The sequence below is a fragment of the Buceros rhinoceros genome, unplaced genomic scaffold (genome assembly GCF_000710305.1).
Source record: "Buceros rhinoceros silvestris isolate BGI_N320 unplaced genomic scaffold, ASM71030v1 scaffold2031, whole genome shotgun sequence".
In the NCBI taxonomy this organism is placed as follows: domain Eukaryota; kingdom Metazoa; phylum Chordata; class Aves; order Bucerotiformes; family Bucerotidae; genus Buceros; species Buceros rhinoceros.
Window position 1 is genome coordinate 16803 of NW_010394613.1, and position 19499 is coordinate 36301.

General features: G+C 38.9%; 1 protein-coding gene across 1 annotated transcript in view; it reads left to right on the forward strand.

The window, feature by feature from the left end:
• Positions 1 to 17901, forward strand: part of TMTC4 (transmembrane and tetratricopeptide repeat containing 4) — a gene marked incomplete at its 3' end in the record, with an annotated part of 32749 nt that extends 14848 nt beyond the window's left edge. The window contains exons 5-10 of the mRNA XM_010145259.1: positions 8780 to 8877; positions 10895 to 10987; positions 14725 to 14886; positions 15651 to 15853; positions 17501 to 17672; positions 17757 to 17901. Coding sequence (XP_010143561.1) covers positions 8780 to 8877; positions 10895 to 10987; positions 14725 to 14886; positions 15651 to 15853; positions 17501 to 17672; positions 17757 to 17901 — 873 coding nt within the window. The remainder of the gene's footprint in view (positions 1 to 8779; positions 8878 to 10894; positions 10988 to 14724; positions 14887 to 15650; positions 15854 to 17500; positions 17673 to 17756) is intronic.
• Positions 17902 to 19499: the final 1598 nt, after the last annotated feature.

A 19499-nucleotide genomic window follows, 5' to 3' on the forward strand; every position in this document is an offset into this window, starting at 1 on the left:
GGGCCCCTGCCATAACAACCCCTAGCTCCTTCAGTACTCTTGGATGAATCCCGGAAAGTCTCTACCACTAGTATCCCTGCAAACTTGACTTCCAGCCTCATAAGGCAGCTGCACTTCACTTGGTGTTCATTATGTATATGGTATCCTCAGGCTTGATTGGCTGAACTTTCAGGAAGTCTCCCTACTTTGTCACCTTAAGCATCGAACTTGGGCATGCAACTTAAAAGCCTTCTCTCCCTCTTCCTGTGTAGTCACTGGAAAAAGACAGACTCCTTTTGGTGGCCAGTCAGAAGAAGAGCTTATCTTAGGCATTCACGTCTTCCAGAGGTACCAAAATCTCTGTCGTGTAGAGGCTTAAGAAGTCTAGACTTGTAACTTAGGGTGCATTTCCTTTGCCACTTCAGTTGGGCAGAATTGCAGGCAGCTGCTACAATGGAGCAATCAGGCCTCCTTTTATCATGGATCATAGAGCAAATTAGGTCAGAAGGAAACTCTGGAGGTAATCTCCAGTCCAACAGCTTAAAGCAGAATTAACTTCAGAGATCAGATTGCTTGGGGCCTTATCCAGGTGAGTCGTTAAAATCAAGACTAGGGCGGGGGGAAACAGGACATGACCAGTTTTCATCAGCCTCTTTTCCTATGTTATATTATTCAGCCTCTTAAACATCTCAGTGGTTCTTTACTGGACTTCCAGGCTGTTGATCTGTTTCTTGTGTTGGACACCACACTGAAGAGAGTACTCTTGATGTGGCCTCGTAAGAGCTGAGTAGAGAGGAACAACCACCTTCCCTGACCTGCTAGGTATGCTGTAGCTAGTACAGTCCAGTGTGCATTTAACCTTCTTCACTGCTGCAAAGGTACACTACTGACTCATCTTCAACTTGTCAGACAGGAATTCGAAATCCTTTTGTGCAGAGCTGCTGCCTAGGCAGTCCTCAGCCTGGACTGTTGCATGATGCTGGTTTTGATTTTCATGAGGCTTCTGTCAGCTATTCCTCCAGCTTGTCATAGTTCCTCCAAAGAGCAATCCTGTTGTCCACTGTACCCGTGTATCCTCTAGCTGAACCCCACCAATCACCACAACCAGTTTTCCATTCTGCTCTTGCTGTAATATTTTTCCTTTGGGAGGGGAGGCTGGTCCAACCCATCAGGCAGAACATTAGTGTTTGTACAGGAAAGGGTAGTGTCTGTATTGGAAAGGGCAGGTACAAGGACAATGGAGGCTTTCTCTTCACGAGGAGCCTAATGGAAAAGACATGTGCAATGGCTACAAGTTGCACTGGGAGACACAAGAAGAATATTTTTTACAATAAGAACAATCAATCACTGGAGCAACCTCTCCAGAGATGTGGAGGAGTCCTGATCGTGGGACGTTTTCAAGTTGCAGTTGGACAGGGTGCTAGGCTGCCTTTCCCACAAAAAGTTGGACCAGATGATCTTTGGAGACCCTTTCCAACACGGGCTTTTCTGTGATTCTATGTTTGTATGAAAGGCTTTAGGGAAAGGTAACCAAACATGGGGAAGTGGCTGCAGTAGAACATGATTTTTCCAGTGGTTTTGTTGTATTAAAATAAATATGAAGTTTTACCCTTGCATGCCTCTGTTTTGGTGGTATGAATTTCCTTCTTCTGTGAACAGTTCTTCTAGCCATTCACAAATAATAAGATAAATAAGGAGTAAATAACTTTTTATCTGAGTTTAGCTGAGTTTGATTCTGCACAGATTGAGGAAGTCAAAGACAGCAAAAACTATCTTAGTCCCGAAGGTAAGCTGATCTCTCTCTGAATATAGGTAAAGAACGAGCATTTTAAAAATATGCGCATATAGTTTGAAGAACAGAATTAAACAATGTCTCCTGAACAGCAAAGAAAAAAATACCCTTTCTTCTCCCAGAATGTTTTCCTTCTGATAGCAAATCCACAGGATCTAGAACATGTGTGATACCACCAGTACACATTGATAGTTCTAGTCCAGGTTAAGAGTTGGTATTGCATCACTTTCTAGGTCAGACCAAGAGGGCAATTTATCATTGTGGAATAGTCTTTATTAGTAAGAAAATCCTCTGTACATTCCATTGCATCAGACTTATATTTCCAATCAAATAGAGCTGCTTTATGATGAGCTTACAGAAAAGTGGGATCTACCAGTTTGTTCTAATATCCTATTTCCTTTTGTCCTGCTAGGCAAGCATGACCCTATAGTGTAGGTCAGCTGCATGCGCCCTTGTTTTTCTGGCTTTGTCTGTCACATGCATATAGCACTTAAGTTATGAGCAGTAGGAGAACTATCAAAGGTGGATTTTCAAAATTGTTACTAATAGATGCATAGTCGCTTGACTCTTTTGGAGTACTTTAAAGAGGGTACAGCTCTAGGGCCTTCAGGATTCGTGAACTGTGTTTTTATTGCTTATCAAATACGCTTATCAAAGCATGTTTCATGCTGGTTTGCTTTTACTGGTGAACTTTGAATGACTGTCAGAATAAAATGAACATTGAAAAGCTCTGAGCTGATGTTACTGATATGGTTGTGTCCTGAGTAACATATACTGTTTTGTCACCAGCAGCATCCCAATGCTACTATCAGACAGATAGATTATCCAATTTTTCATAAGCAGCCTGACTATTCTTGCAGCAGCACAATGTGAGATTTGTGTGTAGCTAAGTTCCTGGAATCTCTTTGTGTTTCACTAGTATAGCTGTAGTTGTTGAACTGTCATTGTTGGACTTCTTTAAAGAAGACAAAAGTCACAGAAGAGAGACTGGTTAGTGCTTGTTTTCACCTGATGTGTAAGTGAATGTATGTAAGAGTTTGGTGGTTTGGGTTTTTTTTTTACTTGCAAGTAAGGACTCTTAAAACATCTTAGGAGGATATTTAATACTGAAAACAGTCAGGAGATCAGAAAAATATCAGTGTCAGACTGTAAAACTTCCAAAGGAAAATAATGGATTTTGTAAAGCTCAAGATATACTGCAGCTTGTTTGCCTGTTGTGGTTTATTTGTGGTATTGGTGCATTTTTGGGTAGAGTTTCCTTTAGCCAGAATCTGTTGCATTTTTTTTTTTTTAAGTATAAACATTTAACACACTACGCGGGGTATAATTATGTCTTACCGAAGTTCTACAATTCTGTTACTTTTTCCCTATATACAGTTTTTTATGTTACCATCTTTGATAGGATAACATTTATATTTGCAAGGAACTAATCTGTTGTTCTCATTCTGTCCTGCTGTTTTAAAACACAACTGTGGGGACAAATCCACTGCATAGGCTTTGGAGACAGCAAGAGCTGACAACTGTGTAGGTATGTTCTGAAGGGAATTGTGGGTTATTAACTTTGTTGAATTTTAATGCAGCTTCTCTGGGAATTGATAAGGCGATTGACTGCTGTGGTATTCATTTTCCCTTCCTTTGTCCTCAGCTTTGACAGTGATCCAGTTGCACGTATTTGCCATCTGCATTGCTGATCTCTGAGTGGTGTAAAAGGATGAGTTCATGGATTGCTTCATGTGAATAGTATTGGCCCGGATATTAAATAGGGGATCAACTGTTTATTCATATGCCTTTTAAAAATTACTTTGTTCTGGTTGTGTGTTTCTGTTTTGTTCTGTTCTGTGTAGTCGCCCGTTAATCATCTACTAGTGCATTGCTAATTTAATAAAGCATGTGAAGTAGACTGTAGCGATAAATTTTGTGAATATTGGAGGTTTGTATTATGGAGGTTTTCCTAGAGATTAAAAATGTTTAAGTCTCCTTTGTGAAAGAGATCATTGTTAAGATACAGGGAATTTGTTAGCTATTTTGCAATTGATCAAGAGGTATTTACTATTATTAAACAGGTGAGCTCTGATTTTTCAACTGTGCTCTGCATCAGAAGGGAATAGTTGTATGTGGAAAAACTAACAATTTTCTTATTTTAGTGGGCAGAAGAGAAACAGTAACTGTTTGTGTTTTTTTTTAATTAGTGGTAACTCTTGCTTGTCCAAGATGGTGTCGTTCAGGGACAGATGATTCCTTTACTATAGCCTATATGTAATGAGTTTGAGATGTTCGAGTATGTTTAGGAATGGCATTTGCTATTGTAATCCCATTATTAAGTCAAACACTGAACTGAGCTGCAGTACTGTGTACATTTTGAGACACACAAGGAGATCTCAGGCTTAAGTTAATTCTAACAGTGGATTCTTATGTGATCTCTTAAGACTAGGTAGTTCTTTCCTCTTTGATTAGCAATTCACAAGCAGGGAAACCTTAGAACTTGGTTAGATGAGTATTTGTAGTAGTTTAGTTGGAAGATACCATCCCCACAGGCAAGGCTCATCAATGGAATGTATTAGCATTTGTGATCTTTTTTGGTTAAAAATTAAAACTTCCTGCAGGAGTTCAACATAACTTACTTTGCTTCAACTTTCAAAGGAGTAAGTGCTTTCAAAAAAACAATTACTGGGTTTCACCTAAAGATGGTGTCTTCTTAAAGTAGTTCAAGCTGTCACCTGGTTGAGCCCTAAGTTGCTCAATTAGTTTTGAAGAAGGAGATGCTAAATGCCTAAATGTCTGAATTGGTGATAATTGTCTGGGATATTGTTAGTTTGACTTCAAAGTAAGACTGAGCTTGGTACTCTAAATGTAGTATTTTCTTCATATCCTTAACTTCTAAGGAATTTGCTTTCATTGACTAGTGGATTTAGGACACTGCAAAATAAGGTCTCTCAAAATAAGATTAGCATTTAGGAAGACAGAGTGTATCATCAATGTGTTGCTCATAAAATTAGGATCAGTTAATTCCACATTGTAAAACACTTTGTATATGCATCCTTGCTCTACAAATGCTTATACTTGAATCTAGCAGTCTAAATGAAGGAGCCCTCATGGCTTGTTTATGGTTTATATAGGTATTTCATTGAATCTCCTCAACTTTCGGACTTAACATGTTCCTAAAGGGGGACCATCTGAGCAACCATTTTTGGTTTTGTATAGAAACACTGTATTTTTCCAGCTTAAAAAAAAAAAAAGCTAGTACTCTATTTCTTTGGCATGCGTACAATTTTGTCCATCTGCTGAGAGTGGCACAATGCCCACTCACAATATGGTGTACCAGTTTCAACCAGGCACAGGTGCCAACGAAAGATTGGTTTCATTTTCTGACACAAGATTTTTCTGGTGGGAAGCAGTGCTGTATCAGGGGAATGTGCTTTGTTAGACTGATTACTTCTGTTGGCATGTGTGTATCTCATAATAATAATTAGCACTTATGGAGTGCTTTACATTTTCAAATCACTGTTAAAAAAAAAGAATAATGGTCTTTTCAGACTAGTTCACTGAGATTTCTGCAGTTGCTGCAGGGGGCGCGGGCAGGGGGATGCTGTGCATATTGACCCAGGAACAAGAACAAGATAAAACGTCTCTTAATTTAAATTTTTTTCTGTTTGAAGTTTAATCACTGATGAATTTTCATAATATTACAATTCTGTATATGACTGTATTGACCTTTTGAGACTTCAAAAGAAAACAACAGAACAAAGGTAATGGTTTTCAGGAGGAGATCTTGATGACAGAATGGTTGAGATTGGAAAGGACCTTTGAGGGTCACCTGAGCTGACACGCTCAAGTAGGGTCACCTAGAGCCAGTTGTCCAAGACCTTGTGCAGATGACTTTTGACTATCTCCAAGGATGGAGGTTTCACAACCTCTCTGGGTAACCTGTGCCAGTGCGTGGTCACCTCCTAAGTAAAAAAGTGTTTCCTGATGTTCAGATAGCACCTCCTGTGTTGCAGTTTGTGCCATTTTCTCTAGTCCTGTCACTAAGGACCACTGAGATTCCCTGAGCCTTCTTTTCTCCAGGCTGAACTGTCACAGCTCTCTCAGCCTTTCCTCATAGGAGACATGCTCCAGTCCCTTCATCATCAAATATTTTGTCTAAGTGGGGTTTTTTTCGGGGTAATTTGGACCAATCATCTTAGCTTTGGAGCTTGTCCTTTTGTATCTTTTACTCTTTTAAAAGTAGGCATGTAGGCATTGTTTTATTTTAGTCTCATGTGTTTTTCATGATTTCTCAGAGGTAACAGTTGAAATTACTCTGGGTTATGTAGGACCTGTTGGATTAAATTTAACCAATTATTGTAAATTAAAGCAGATTAACTTATCTATAAATTCTTTGTCTTATAGTTCACTATTTTTGCTTTTCTTCTTGCTCCCTTTCTGCTCATGTTATGCTTGCCATCTGATTGCAGCTGACCTCTGTGAAAAAAATGAAGCAAAAAGGCAAAGAACGCTGTTTTCTTGGCATTGTCCATTTTCTTTCCCACTGAGTATTGGAATAACTCTTTTCTTGCTGCTCTTCTTCTTACCAATATATCTATGGAATTATGGGCTTTGTTCTTTGCATACATCACCTCTTCTCATTTTGTGATGTGACCTTTCTGAGTTTGTTTCTGTATGAGCGTGCTGCTGTTACACCTGTCCTTGATAATTTGACCTAATTCCTTTTTGCCTATTACTCTTAGGTTTTGAATCATCAGAGCATTTGTGAATCACCAGCTGGTCTCTTACTATATATACTTCCCACTACCTTCTGTGTTAAAATAGTTTGTATTTGTGTACCAAATACCACTTCTCTGAGAAGTGCCTAGTTGTCCTGAGTTCCTTCTAGATTTTGATTCTGGGAAGAAGAAACCATTCTGTAGAAGAAACTATACTTCAGTAAACTCGGTGAAGTCCGTCGGCTTTGTTCACTGTTCTCCCCTTTACACTCACTAAGAATGACCAACTGTCGTTCTGGGAACACAGTCAATTACTTTGTCTTCCATCTTCGCATTCTCTCAGGTTTTGATTTCCACAGGAGAAAAAAAAAAAAAGCCACAACCCAAACCAAACCTGACTTTAAGAACTATCCAAACAGTCTCTTTTATTGCAGAGTCTGAAATGTTGAAGAGCTCCTTCAACGGATGTAATTTAGGACAGACTCTTTTTATTCTTAGCAATACTCTTAGAATGAATTTTGAAGCCATTTCCTCCATGAAGTGCAACCCTCAGTTGTTCTTCTGTATAACTGATGTGAGCTGGAGTTTCCTCATTGCCTTTTTTTTTTTTAGTTGCAATGTTTCTTTAGTTATTATCTATTTTGTTTTTCCATGTTTTGTTTCGGTATTGCTGAGATGCGTGTGACTTCTTTCCTTCAGAAGGCTTTATTTTAGCTTTATGATGTCTGTACCTCTGGTGTTAAGTCTCAACTCACCTGTGAGGACATAATTTGGAGTGGAGGGAGAAGGAACAAATGTTTAGTAGGTATTGGAGTGATGATGAATCTCAAACATCTTAATATTCACTTTACTGAAGCTTTAAGTCTTAGGTAATAAAGGAGTGCTAGAAGCAACCTCTAAACCTCTTCTTCCACATATTTTTATGAAAACTTCTGCCCTCTGCCACAGAAGTAGTAGTCTGCTTGGAATGAAAGAGAAGGCCAATGTCAGCAGATCTTTTTCACACTTGTGGTTATGCTTTGTATCTGACCCAACAACATCTGAGCTAGTATACTAGTTTCCTTTTAAAATCAGTGAAGAGAGTGAGGTACTTCTCTGAAAGGTAGACAACTGCGTTTAATTAGGTGACTTAATCCCTAAAGGTGTCCTTTCTCACAACCAGGTAGAAAGGAAGCCTAGTGTAGTAACTTAGGTGTGGGTGCCTACTTCTGGTGAAATTAATCTTAATTCTGCCATTTACCCTTTCCATAGGCCATTACTGCATTTTTGTTTAAGAATTGAGTGTCAAACCTGCATTAGTAGCAGGGAAGAACTGCTCTAAAGATTAAGGAAAGTAGGAAAGGGACTCAGTCAGTGAATGCAGAGTTCAACTTTGTTTTTTCATGGGTCAAAGATTGATTCTTGTGATGCCTGTAGAGCCCACGTTGCTTGAATCAAGAAACTGCCTCTGAATGAGCAGACTGCTTCCCTCTGTTGCTTGCACCTGTGGAGTAGGGGTTGTGACAGATATGTTATGTGAAGTACCCATGTACTGTGTGTGTGATAGTACCTTGGCTGAAGTAGGGCTTATTGTTATATTAATCTCAGAAATGCCTGCTTGTAGTACCTAAAATCAGCTACATGATGGAGTCTTTAAAGACTCTTTCTTTGAGTAGAAGCTGTAGTTACTCTTGATCTCTTAACCCCAGAGTTCCTCACCCTGCTGTAAAACTGCTTCCTGAGTGCAAGAACTAACTGCTTCTCTGCTCAGATGCTGAAATTTTTGAGCTCCGTGGCATTCCATTGCAGTGCTAATGAAATGACATGAGGTACTTGCTAAATGCAGCAGCCCTGCAGAAGCAGCTCATTGTGCCTTTGTAGATTAGAACACAGTTAAAACAGTTTGCGTTTGTGATGCCTCGTGTAACCATTAGAAAGAATTTCTTGTTCTTACGGTAGCTTGGAAAGGAGTAGCCTGTAATGATAGAGCTCTAGCTAAGGATGATAAATGTGTCTAAATATTGGGAATTAACCTTTGCAGATGATGAGTTATGGAAGCTATGTGAAGCTTCTGCCATTTAATTAATGTGGCTAAAACGTCTACCAAATAGGGAGATTTCTAATGTCTCTGAGAATAGAAAAAGATTGCAGTAAGGGACAAATGCCAGCATATTGCAGGAGGTGCCCTGTTTTTTAAGTCTGTATATCCAGATCTTGACTGATTACGAGATTAATGCTGTATATTTTTAAAATTCTGATTTTAATTTAGATTTCTAACTTCACCTTTAAATATATAAAAATGTTATGGCATGCTTTGTTTTGACAGATAAAGAAGGACATAATTTTTCTATATTCTGGGTGCTGGTGAGCGTTATCCTAGGTGCAGTAGCCATGCTGTGCAAAGAACAAGGAATTACAATACTGGTAAGAATTCTTTTATTGACTGAGTTTTGACCTCAGCATCTGTCAGGTGCCTACAAAGATGCATCTTCTCCACAGCTAATCATGTGCACGCCCTTTTGTTCTGTTCAGACAACTAGTTAATGTTGGCAAAGAGCAACATTTTAATAGATCTGAGTTCACTGTATCCCTATCAGTCTGTTGGAATTCTTCATTTTATCTGCTGTAAGTGGGTTGCATATATCTGTATTTTTTTTTCAAAATTGAAAATATTTACAGTGTTAGTTTCATTGCATATCAAGTTCATTGACCTTGTTTTTGAATGTAATTGTCAAGCTATCAGGACTATAAAGCTCATTGAAGGCTAGTGAACAAAGATGTAACCGGAGGAGAGCATTATTACAAGCTCCACCCTCTTGCTTTTGTGAGGAGTTTAATTAGAAGTAGGGCTGTTGTTTATGCATTTCTAATGTGGAATCTCTTCCTTCTGTCTCTTAGTTAAGGATCTGTCTATGCAAACAGATATAGTTACTGTTCATGTTCGTTGTTGTCTTGCTTCTTATTACTTCAGTGAAGACACTCTGTTTTGGGTGACCAAATCAGTGACCTGAAATGCTGCATCTCTGGTTTTTGCCTTTTATATGCCCCTATATTTCTACAAATAAATCCAATTTATAGCTTTAACTGGCAAAGATAAAGCAACAGAATCAGAATAATTCTTTACAGCAAGGACCCTCTTGTCCTTGCTAGAAAAAGGAGAAGAAATTGCAGAAAGCTTCCTGCTTTGGAACATGATTTTTGAATAAATGTTTGTAGGGTGAAGTATTTTTTCAAAAGTGTCTGTAAGGAAAACACAAGGAATTCTCTTAAAACATGGTGTGATTATTTCCTTTAGTGGTATGAAGTAATAATTTGAGCTGGAAGACACAGAATTGGTATTGGATCTAGGTTTTTGATTTGTTTGCTGTTGCATTATGAGGATGATTTTATTTATTGTTGTGCTGAGGGGCATGGGTCACAAGAATGAAGGGCTTACATTAAAAGATTGTTTGTAGGCTGAGTGACTTTTTCATCAGGATTCCTGCTTTCCTATGTCCATGCAAGTGAAACAAAAGCCTTTTAACTGCCAGGTGGCTTTTCTACGTGGAACCGTGGCACTCTCTAACCTATTTTCTGTCTTCTTCTTTTGAAAGTTAGAAGGAAACTTGTGGCCCCCCAGTGTACTAACTCTTTGCCTCACCTAGAACTATTTTGACTTTTTTTTTGCATTTAGTCTTTAGAATTGTTGAGGTTATTTCCAAAGTTATTAGGATAATGGGCTAAATATTCAAGGATTGTCATGTTTGGTGATGGCTGAAACATTGAAGTCACCTCAACAGAATCACCCCGGGTACATTTTGGTCTCTTGCTTGAGGGTATTATGTACAAATGTAGTCTTGCAAAGCACTGAATATGCTCTAGTTTTATGTGTAGTGACTAATGTCACATAGAACTTCGCAGCATCTCCACTGTGTATATTGGTGTAATTGCAAGAAAATCAAGCCTGATACATGTGTTAAATCTTTCTGAGCCTTTGTTTGTTGTGACAATGTATGTACCCTTTAAAAATATTATTTACAAAACCTGACAGTCATGCTGAACAGCAAAAAATAAGCAGAAGGCTTAAAGAAACTCCACCTTACTGACAGAAGCCTTGCCTTTTGACTGCAGCGTTTATGCTGCAGAATGTGGGAAAGAAGACGAAAAGCAGAATGCTGTTGTGACTATGCATATGGAGTCTAGCTTGCTGGTACGTGGTACTCCCTGAAGGGTTATTCCATGTAGCAGGAGAATCCTCATTACAGTAACATGATATTCTACTCATTGAGTTCACGTTCTCAATTTACCGTTCTGCCATCTTTACTATGAGCGTATCTCTCTATTTGTTTGGAATCAGAATTAAGATATACTTATGGTAGAAGTAGAATTTAAGATGTATTTTTAAAAAAAATTTTCATTAGCTGCTCCATCTTATGCTCTTATTTTTTACTTGGTTGCTTAGGGTTTGAATGCAGTGTTTGATGCACTGGTGATTAACAAGCTAAACCTTTTGGAGCTTCTGCAAAAGTTACTACATAAGGACAAGTCACTGGAGGTGAGTCCTCAGAGGTTTTGTTCATTCTGGTCGTTTAGACATTCATGTACTAAAAGACAGCCATACAACTTCTGACAGGTTTTTTGTTGTTGAGAATTAAAAAGAAATAGAGGTATTTTCAGTCAGCCTAGTAAGGCAATGTTCCATGACATCTTTGCAGCAATATGAATATTAACAGGATAGTATTAGAATTGCACTGGATAGTGAATCCATTCCACACTTCTCTCAATATGTTAAACTCATGGTGTAGAAGAGCTGACTTCTTGATGCAACAATTTTTCCAGGGTCAGTAGCTGAAATGATTGTTTAACAGGGTTTGGTCAAAGTAAAGAGAGAGGTATTTATTCAGATTTTCAAATGAGATAGTTAAACATTTGAAACAGTACATTAAAAAATTATGTCTGCTTTGCCACTCCCACTAAAGTATTGCACTGTTTTTTCGGTTACCAAACAGCAGCTTGGTTGTTGCTAGCAGCTTGGGAGTTTAAAAGAAAACACGTAAGAACTGATTGCGGCTAAGGATCAAATTTCTGACCTTTGTTGATATCACTTTATCTAGAACTGGCTCAAGTGGAAGCTGGCAGCTAGTATTTGCACTGGCAAGCAAATCACGAAACAGCCTCAGGTGAATGATTGATAGCAACTAGATAGACCAATAGCCTACCAGCTAAATCATTTGCCTCTCCCATCCAAGGTTCACCAAGGAGTATTCATTGTACTTTTTATCGATCAGTCATCAATAAATCGATCGACTTCGATCACTGCAGAGAAGTCTTGCTCATGTTGTTGAGCAGCACAAGTCCTATAAGGCTTTTAAAATACTTTGCAAAGCGTGTAATGAGGAGCTACAGAGGGAAATCGGCGAAAGTGGAATCTTTAGAACTGAAATAGTATATTTGACCAAGATTGGCTAAGTAAGGATTGCAGGAGTATTTCCAGCAGCAAATAGAAATGCTGGAGAATTTTGCCATATAATGAGAGTAATGTCAACTAGCATATGACAAGGAAGGAGTCTAGAGCTGTAGGGGACTAAAGTAGTTCCAGTTCAGAATTAAAGTGTTGGAAATAAAAGGTCATAAGGAGGACCCTGGGAATAAGTGGCCAGTCAACCTCACATCAGTGTCTGTCAAGATCATGGAACAGATCCTCCTGGAAGTTATGTCAAAACATATAAAAGACACAGATGTGATTAGAGAGAGCCAGCGTTGCTTCACCAAGGGCAGATCATGCCTGACTAAACTATGATGGAGTGACTGCATCAGTATACAAGAGAAGACCTGCTGATGTAATCTACCTGAATTTCTGTAAGGCCTTTGCTATGATACCCTACAACACTTTTGCTGCTAAAATGGAGATATATGGGTTTGACTGATGGACTGTTAGTTGGATAAGGAATTAATTGGATTTCCGCATCCAGAAAATTACAGTCAGTGACTCAATGTCCAAGTGGAAACCATGAGTGGTATCCTTAAGGGTCTATACTCAGACCAGTACTATTTAATATCTTCATCAGTGACATAGTAGAACTCAGTTCACCCTCAGCAAATCTGCACATTACACCAGGCTGAGTGGTGCAGTTGAGGGATGGGATGCTATCCAGAGGGACCCCAACAGGCTTGAGAAGTGGACGCATGTTTACCTCATGAGGTTCCACAAGGCCAAGTGCAAGGTCTCCTGTGCATGGGTTGGGGCAGTCCCCAATGTCATTACAGACCGGGGGATTAATGGATTGATAGCAGCCCTGTGAAGAAGAACCTGGGGGTACTGGTGGTTGAAAAATTGGATAGGAGCCTGCAATGTGTGCTCACAGCCCAGAAAGCCAAGTGCGTCCTGGCCTGCGTAAAAAGAAGCATGGCCAGCGGGTGGAAGGAAGTGATTCTTTCCCTCTATTCTGTTCTTGTGAGACTTCACCTGGAGTACTGCATCCAGTTCTAGGGTGGATCAAAGATGTGGAGCAGGTCCAGAGGCGGGCCACAAATATTATCAGAGGTAAGGAACACGCCTCCTATGAAGAAAGACTGCGAGTTGGGGTTGTTCATCCTAGAGAAGAGAAGGGTCTGGGGAGACCTTATTGTGGCATTTCAATATATAGAACAATGGAAAGAGACTTTTTACCAAGGCCTGTAGTGACAGGTCAGGGGACAATGGTTTTAAACTGAAAGAGAGTAGATTTAGGTAGAATAAGAATAGGATAGAATAATTTCTGTTGGAAGGAACCTGCAGTGATCATCTAGTCCAACTGCCTGAACACTTCAGGGCTGACTAAAAGTTAAAGCATGTTATTAAGGACATTGTCCAAATGCCTTTTAAACACTGATGGGCTTGGGGCATTGACCACCTCCCTAGGAAACCTGTTCCACTCTTTGACCAGTAACAATTTCTTTACAATGAGGGTGGTGAGGCACTGGAAGAGGATGCCCAGAGAAGTTGTGGATGCCCCATCCCTGGAAGTGTGCAAGGCCTGGCTGAGCGGGGCTTTGAGCAACCTGATGTAGTTGAAGATGTCCCTGTCCATGGCAGGGGGATTGGACTAGATGATGTTTAAATGTCCCTTTGAACCCAGACTATTCTGTGAAATGTGTCAGAGTCAAACCTTTTTGGAGGATTGCTCTTTTAAGCACGAAGAGCTCAAATACCATGCTTCTGTTTTGTGACTTTTACACAGTTCTGTCTGGGTGAAGAAAACATCAAATGTGCCTTTTTCTTGTAATAGAAGTATTCATTTTGGCTCCTGCCACCTACAAAAATCTGTTTTGTTTTGTGTTGTTTTGTTGAAAGGCAGATCTTAAATTCTTGTACTTGCAGATTTTTTTCTTTTCAACTGAGACAAGTTTCAGTTTCATGCCAGATTTCAGTTAACTCTAAATCAAAGATGATCATGATAACACTTCTTCCACTTTTAAAATTCTGCCTACTAAGAGATTTTTGTGGTGATTTGTGAAAACTGCCCTTTAAGAAGCTGCATGTACTGTTAAATGAAATGAAGCCTGGGATAAGAGGTTTTGTGTAGTTCATCTGTCATGAGGCAGTTAAATTGTCGCTATATTGTTTTCCTTCATAGCATAATTTTCTTCCAAAAACAGTTTTTAGAATGGTTTTCCTATAAACCTCATTGTAGTGACTTTGGTTACTGAGATGTGTAAGTTGGAAGTACCCATTTGAGCACAAGATCTAATTTATTTAAAATCAACATTACAAACTTCTTTATCCTTAGGCATTCAGCTAAATATTTCACAACTCTGTTGTCAACTACAAATATTTAAAACCCGTACGAATATTGCTTTTAAACTTAACTTTTACACTATTTTAGAGAATAAATATCTTCAGCCAGAGCACTCTTGGATGTCTGTCTTTGTGCAGTAAGCCTATTTCTTTAATTTTTAAAATTTTTTTTTTTTTTTTTTAGTTTTCAGAAATAACTAATAGTGATCTCCTAAATAACTATGATGGTGCTTGCTAATTGGCGAGACACTTCTTGAATAAAAAAGTTTTATTTTCTGATTGAGGCAGACATACATATTTGCAAAATACGTTTTTCAATTAGTCAATGAAAGCACAGTAAAGTTTCAGAGCTTTCTAGTAACTACGAAAATAATAAAAATGACAGCTAATAGCAAAAAGGCATAGGAATAACTTCTTTCTGAGATAGGGGTGAAAAGAATGTGATTGTGGTGGGAAAGAGAAAAAATAGTGGTTTTTGTATGACTGGTGTGTTTTTTTTCCTTTCTTTCCTGTAGAATGCTGGGCTTTTAAGAAAGGGACTGCTTTTCAGGATAACTCTTCTGATGTCTGGAGGGGCCAGTATACTTTATATACGCTGGAGGATCATGGGCACAGGGCCACCGGCTTTCACCGAAGTAGACAACCCAGCTTCATTTGCAGACAGCTTGTTTGTGAGAGTAAGTTATGAAGTTGCTTTTTTCTGGCCAGCTCAGAACGTTTGTCTTTATCATCAAATTTAATTTTCTTTTTTGTGCTTCAAAGAAACAGTGAAATGGGCAGTCTTTACATTTCAAGATGCATGATGAGTCACCTTCAGTTGTGGCACTGTGATGATTTTCTGCAATTTTTTAAAATTGTATACCCTGTATACTCTTTTCATTCAATCTAGCATGCTCTGCACACACTGAAATACATTTCCATTTACTCGCTATTTTTCCCATGCATGCAAGGATTTAGCATTTGCTGGATTTTCACATACTGTGCTTGACTCCCATCTGTTCTTTCACAAGTGAAGAAAACAGCATAAAGTTCTGGTCTAGTGCATTTGGAGTATGGCCTGCTTTATAACTCTACCGCATTAAGGCTCTTTCTGGAGATGGAGAATGAAGGCGAAGACAGTGCATGCTGTCTTTTGACATTTTCTCCTATTGTAGGGGATTATTCTTTTTACATGTGGATTGGTTGGACAGCACAGAATTGCATTTCCTTGCTGCGACTAGGAGAGCCACCTAGCTGTGTTTAAAAAAAATTTAAAAATTATTTCATATCTGTTAAATAAATGGATATGTAACTAGTCATAGTCTAACAATGTTTAAGGCCTCTTCATTGTATAAGATATATTTTGTGATAAGGGAAATGACAGCAGAGAGAGAAACTAAAATTGCCGCTGGCTCCTTAAGTTTAGTATCAGATAAATATTTGTTTTCTTTTTGACTGACAGGCTATAAACTATAATTACTACTATTCATTGAATGCATGGTTGCTGTTGTGTCCCTGGTGGCTGTGTTTTGATTGGTCAATGGGCTGCATACCCCTCATTAAATCCGTCAGTGACTGGAGGATAATTGCACTAGCAGCACTTTGGTTCTGCCTAATTGGTCTGATATGCCAAGCTCTGTGCTCAGAAGACAGCTATAAGAGAAGGTAAGAGACAGTGATGAATTTTAAATGCCTGGCAACTTGAGTACAGTATTATTTTGTTAAATCCAGAACTGATGATTTTAACAATTCAGTGGAACCAGTGTCTAGCAAATGCAGTTCAAATAAATATTAATAGCTGTCATTACAGTTTTATCCCAATTTGGGCCCATTACTGTATACTGACTAGTGGGAAACAGAGTTGGAGGAGGAGGTATGGATAGCTGCTTTGTTTTTCTCCTGAAATGGCATTTTGAGATCCTTAACACTGTAGGTGGTTAAAAAGTAATATGTGCTCAGAGCAGAGTGGGAAATTATGTATGTTGTTGACCCTACTTTTTACAAGTCATCATCTCCTTTAATTGTCTCCTAATAATGAAAGAGAGATGGGCCTTGAAAGGAGGAAGAAATGCTGGCCGTGGCCATACAGTTAAAAAGTAAACTCTTGAATCATAGTATCTACCGAGGAAGCAACTTGTACTTTACCCAAAGGAACTAAAAAATTTGTTGTAAATTATTCTGTTCACTGAGGCCTCCTCTTTAACTTTTCAGTTTCTGTTCCCATGGATTTTATGTATAATTAATTTCTCAGTTTTTTTAAATTTTTCAACAGTTCAATCACAATGAGGTCATTCTGTTGTTCAGTGCTGAATACTTTCTTTTCTGTGGTATTCTGTAATTTCATCTCTTCCTCTTTGTCCCCTCAAATGTCAACTTCCCACCTGTCTTACTCTCTTCTGTTCCCATATTCATTTGCACAGGTAAAGTAACTTTGTTGAGGAGTAGGATTCTTGCTACGAGTGATGTCGAGCGCTCTACTAAAACCAGAATTCACTAAGCCTATATTGCTGGACAGTATTTTAGTAAAAAGGAAAGACAGAAAGCATGGTGAAGGCCTAGAACTCTCGGGGGTGAGAAAAGAGTAAGAGGACACATCTACATGACAGTATAGAGGTTTATTCATAATACATTAGAGCAGAAAACTACTGTGCCTCTGGGCTTCATACCAAACACGTGACACAGACCTGGGGTTCATATTCCCTTACATCAGCTCTGTGAAAGTGAGGTACCTAGTTTCAGTTTTCGAAGGTCTGTATTGTCCATAAAGAGTTACCTGCTGAGGACTACTCATCCTCGCATAGATACCTAAAACAAGGAAGACAAACTGCCCTCTCTGCTAACTTGCAAGTGGTTAACCACAATGGATTCTACTATTGATGTATTTGTTAGGAAAGAAAACACTCTTGCAGTAAAATGTGTACCTAAATTACGACTTTAACAGTGACCTGTATTTTTCCCGTTAATGTCTTACTACTTCCAAAAATAGACAGGTAGCTTTTACCATCGCTTTTCCTGCCTATGTATTTTAACTAGGAATTATGTAATTAATGTGTCATGAGGCCATTTTTCTGGCCTGGAATCCTGAATGTTGGTAATTATAGCTAGAATTTAGAAAGCACTTGATGGAATGAAGTGTCAAAACCTCACTGAAATTTACACTGATTTTGTTAGTAACTCTCAAAGGCTGCTTTTGAATGCCCTGTTCCATACGCATATCCTTCTACAGTCTTTAAATACAGGTTGTATGTTAAGTGGAAAAGGTACTTTTGTTAAGACTTGTGGTTAATTTGAGAATCTCTTTCTTGTTTGCAGAATCCTTTCACTGGGACTTGGATTTCTTATTATCCCTTTTCTTCCTGCAAGTAATCTGTTCTTCCGAGTAGGATTTGTTATTGCAGAGAGAGTCATCTACCTCCCCAGTATTGGATATTGTATTCTGTTTACATATGGATTTAGTCTCTTGAGTAAGCAAGCCAAGAAAAAGGTACCATGAAAACAATCAGTAAAGGGGGTGGTGAAGTGCTTTGATTGAATGGTTTGTTTCTTAACTTGTGTCTCTTTCCTTAAGAAAATCCTTGCCGTGGCAGTACTTGGAATCTTGTTGATAAATGTTATGCGCTGTGCACTCCGCAGCAGTCAGTGGAGGTCAGAAGAACAGCTTTTTAGGAGTGCACTGTCTGTGTGCCCTCTGAATGCAAAAGTAAGTCACTCATGTGGACTTCTAATCTTTTTTTTTTTTTAAGTGTTGAAATTTGGGATAGAGGAGGTGTTATGCATAGTCAGTATATGGTGGTATAGTGTTATTCACAGTCTTGCTTGGTGAAAGAATATGACATTGACATGGCAGACACCTAAATTACAGTGGTAGCATAGTCAAAATAACAGACAGTGCAATTACAATATCATAATTCAGAACCTGATGGTGAGGGTGGGGAGGGAGAAGGTAGAATACACTTCAGGAAGTCAAATCGGACATAATGTAATAAAATCTATTAGAACAATTGTGCATATAATTCCAAGTTACTACAACAAAATATCAAAATGAAAGTAAGTTGTAGCAATGTATTCACCTGAATAACGCCTATGCTATGTTTTTAGAATCCTTTTTGTGTACCTTCTGATGGTATATATAGCCAACACAAGTAAGGGATAAAGCAGCATATCATCAGTGTAATCACAGGATGTGGGGGTGAAAAATTTGCTCCCACTTGTGCTCTTTTACAGTAGCTGAATGGCCTAGAGTCGTCAGACAGGGTCACTGAGGAAAACTGCAATATTCCCTGCAAGGCTTAGTGAAGGAGCAAGAGGGTGGGACTGGATAGGTTGTTTCACTGGCATAGTAGGCTGAATCTAGCCTGCCAACAGAGCTGACCTCCACAGCAGTCCTTTGACAGCTGAGAGTGTGAGCTGTTGGAGCATACCACAGAGCCCTCACATTATCTGAATTTTAGCAGAGACTCGCTTTGAAAAGCCTAGGAATAGGAATGCGCAGCTTGTCAATAAAAATACATTGATGTTTTAAAAGATGAGATTTCTGTAATCTAGACTAGTATCTAGACTATACAGATCAAGACAGTTTTAAAAGGAACCTGTAAATGCTCACCTTTGCAAAGCAAATGATAAACTTAGCATCTACTGGAATACAAATGTGCAGCAGTGAGCTGCAGAAAACGTTTATGGCCAATATTTACAACATGGTGGTGTCTTTCAACAATCTCAGATTTTAATACCTAGAGAAAGAGCTGTTGTGTTTTATTGCGTGGCACAGGTAGGCAACCGTCTTCTTTTTAATGATGACCTCATTATATCTTGTCTTCTGGATGACAAGCACATACTACAAATGGAGCAAATGCAATCTGTTTCTTTGTGTGTAACTCCATCCATCTGCCATGGTGAGGGTGCTTAAGACAGATCCACACTCTTTGCCTGTGCTCCAAGCTCCTTGGACTCAAGCCACGTCTGGCTGGAAAGCTGTGTGCTGTGTTCACACAGCGCTGTGCTTGAGCTGATAAGCTGTGTGCAAGCTACAGAACTAATGCAGCTGGTTCAAAGCCAATGACTGTACAGGGAAAATGAGCTTGTGTTTGTCAACACTGGGCATGTGGACATGCCTGAGCTGTGTTGCAGCTAGTGACAGCTTGTGCAAATGGAAAGCACGGTGATATGAACAGGGAGGGTTTTGTAGGCTCGCATTACAATTTTGCTGTACAACTAACTTTGAAATCACAGCAGTAGGGAACTTTTCTAGTCAACAGCATTAGAGAGTCCACGTGTAAGCCAATCACTTTTCCTTTTTTTTACTTTATGGACT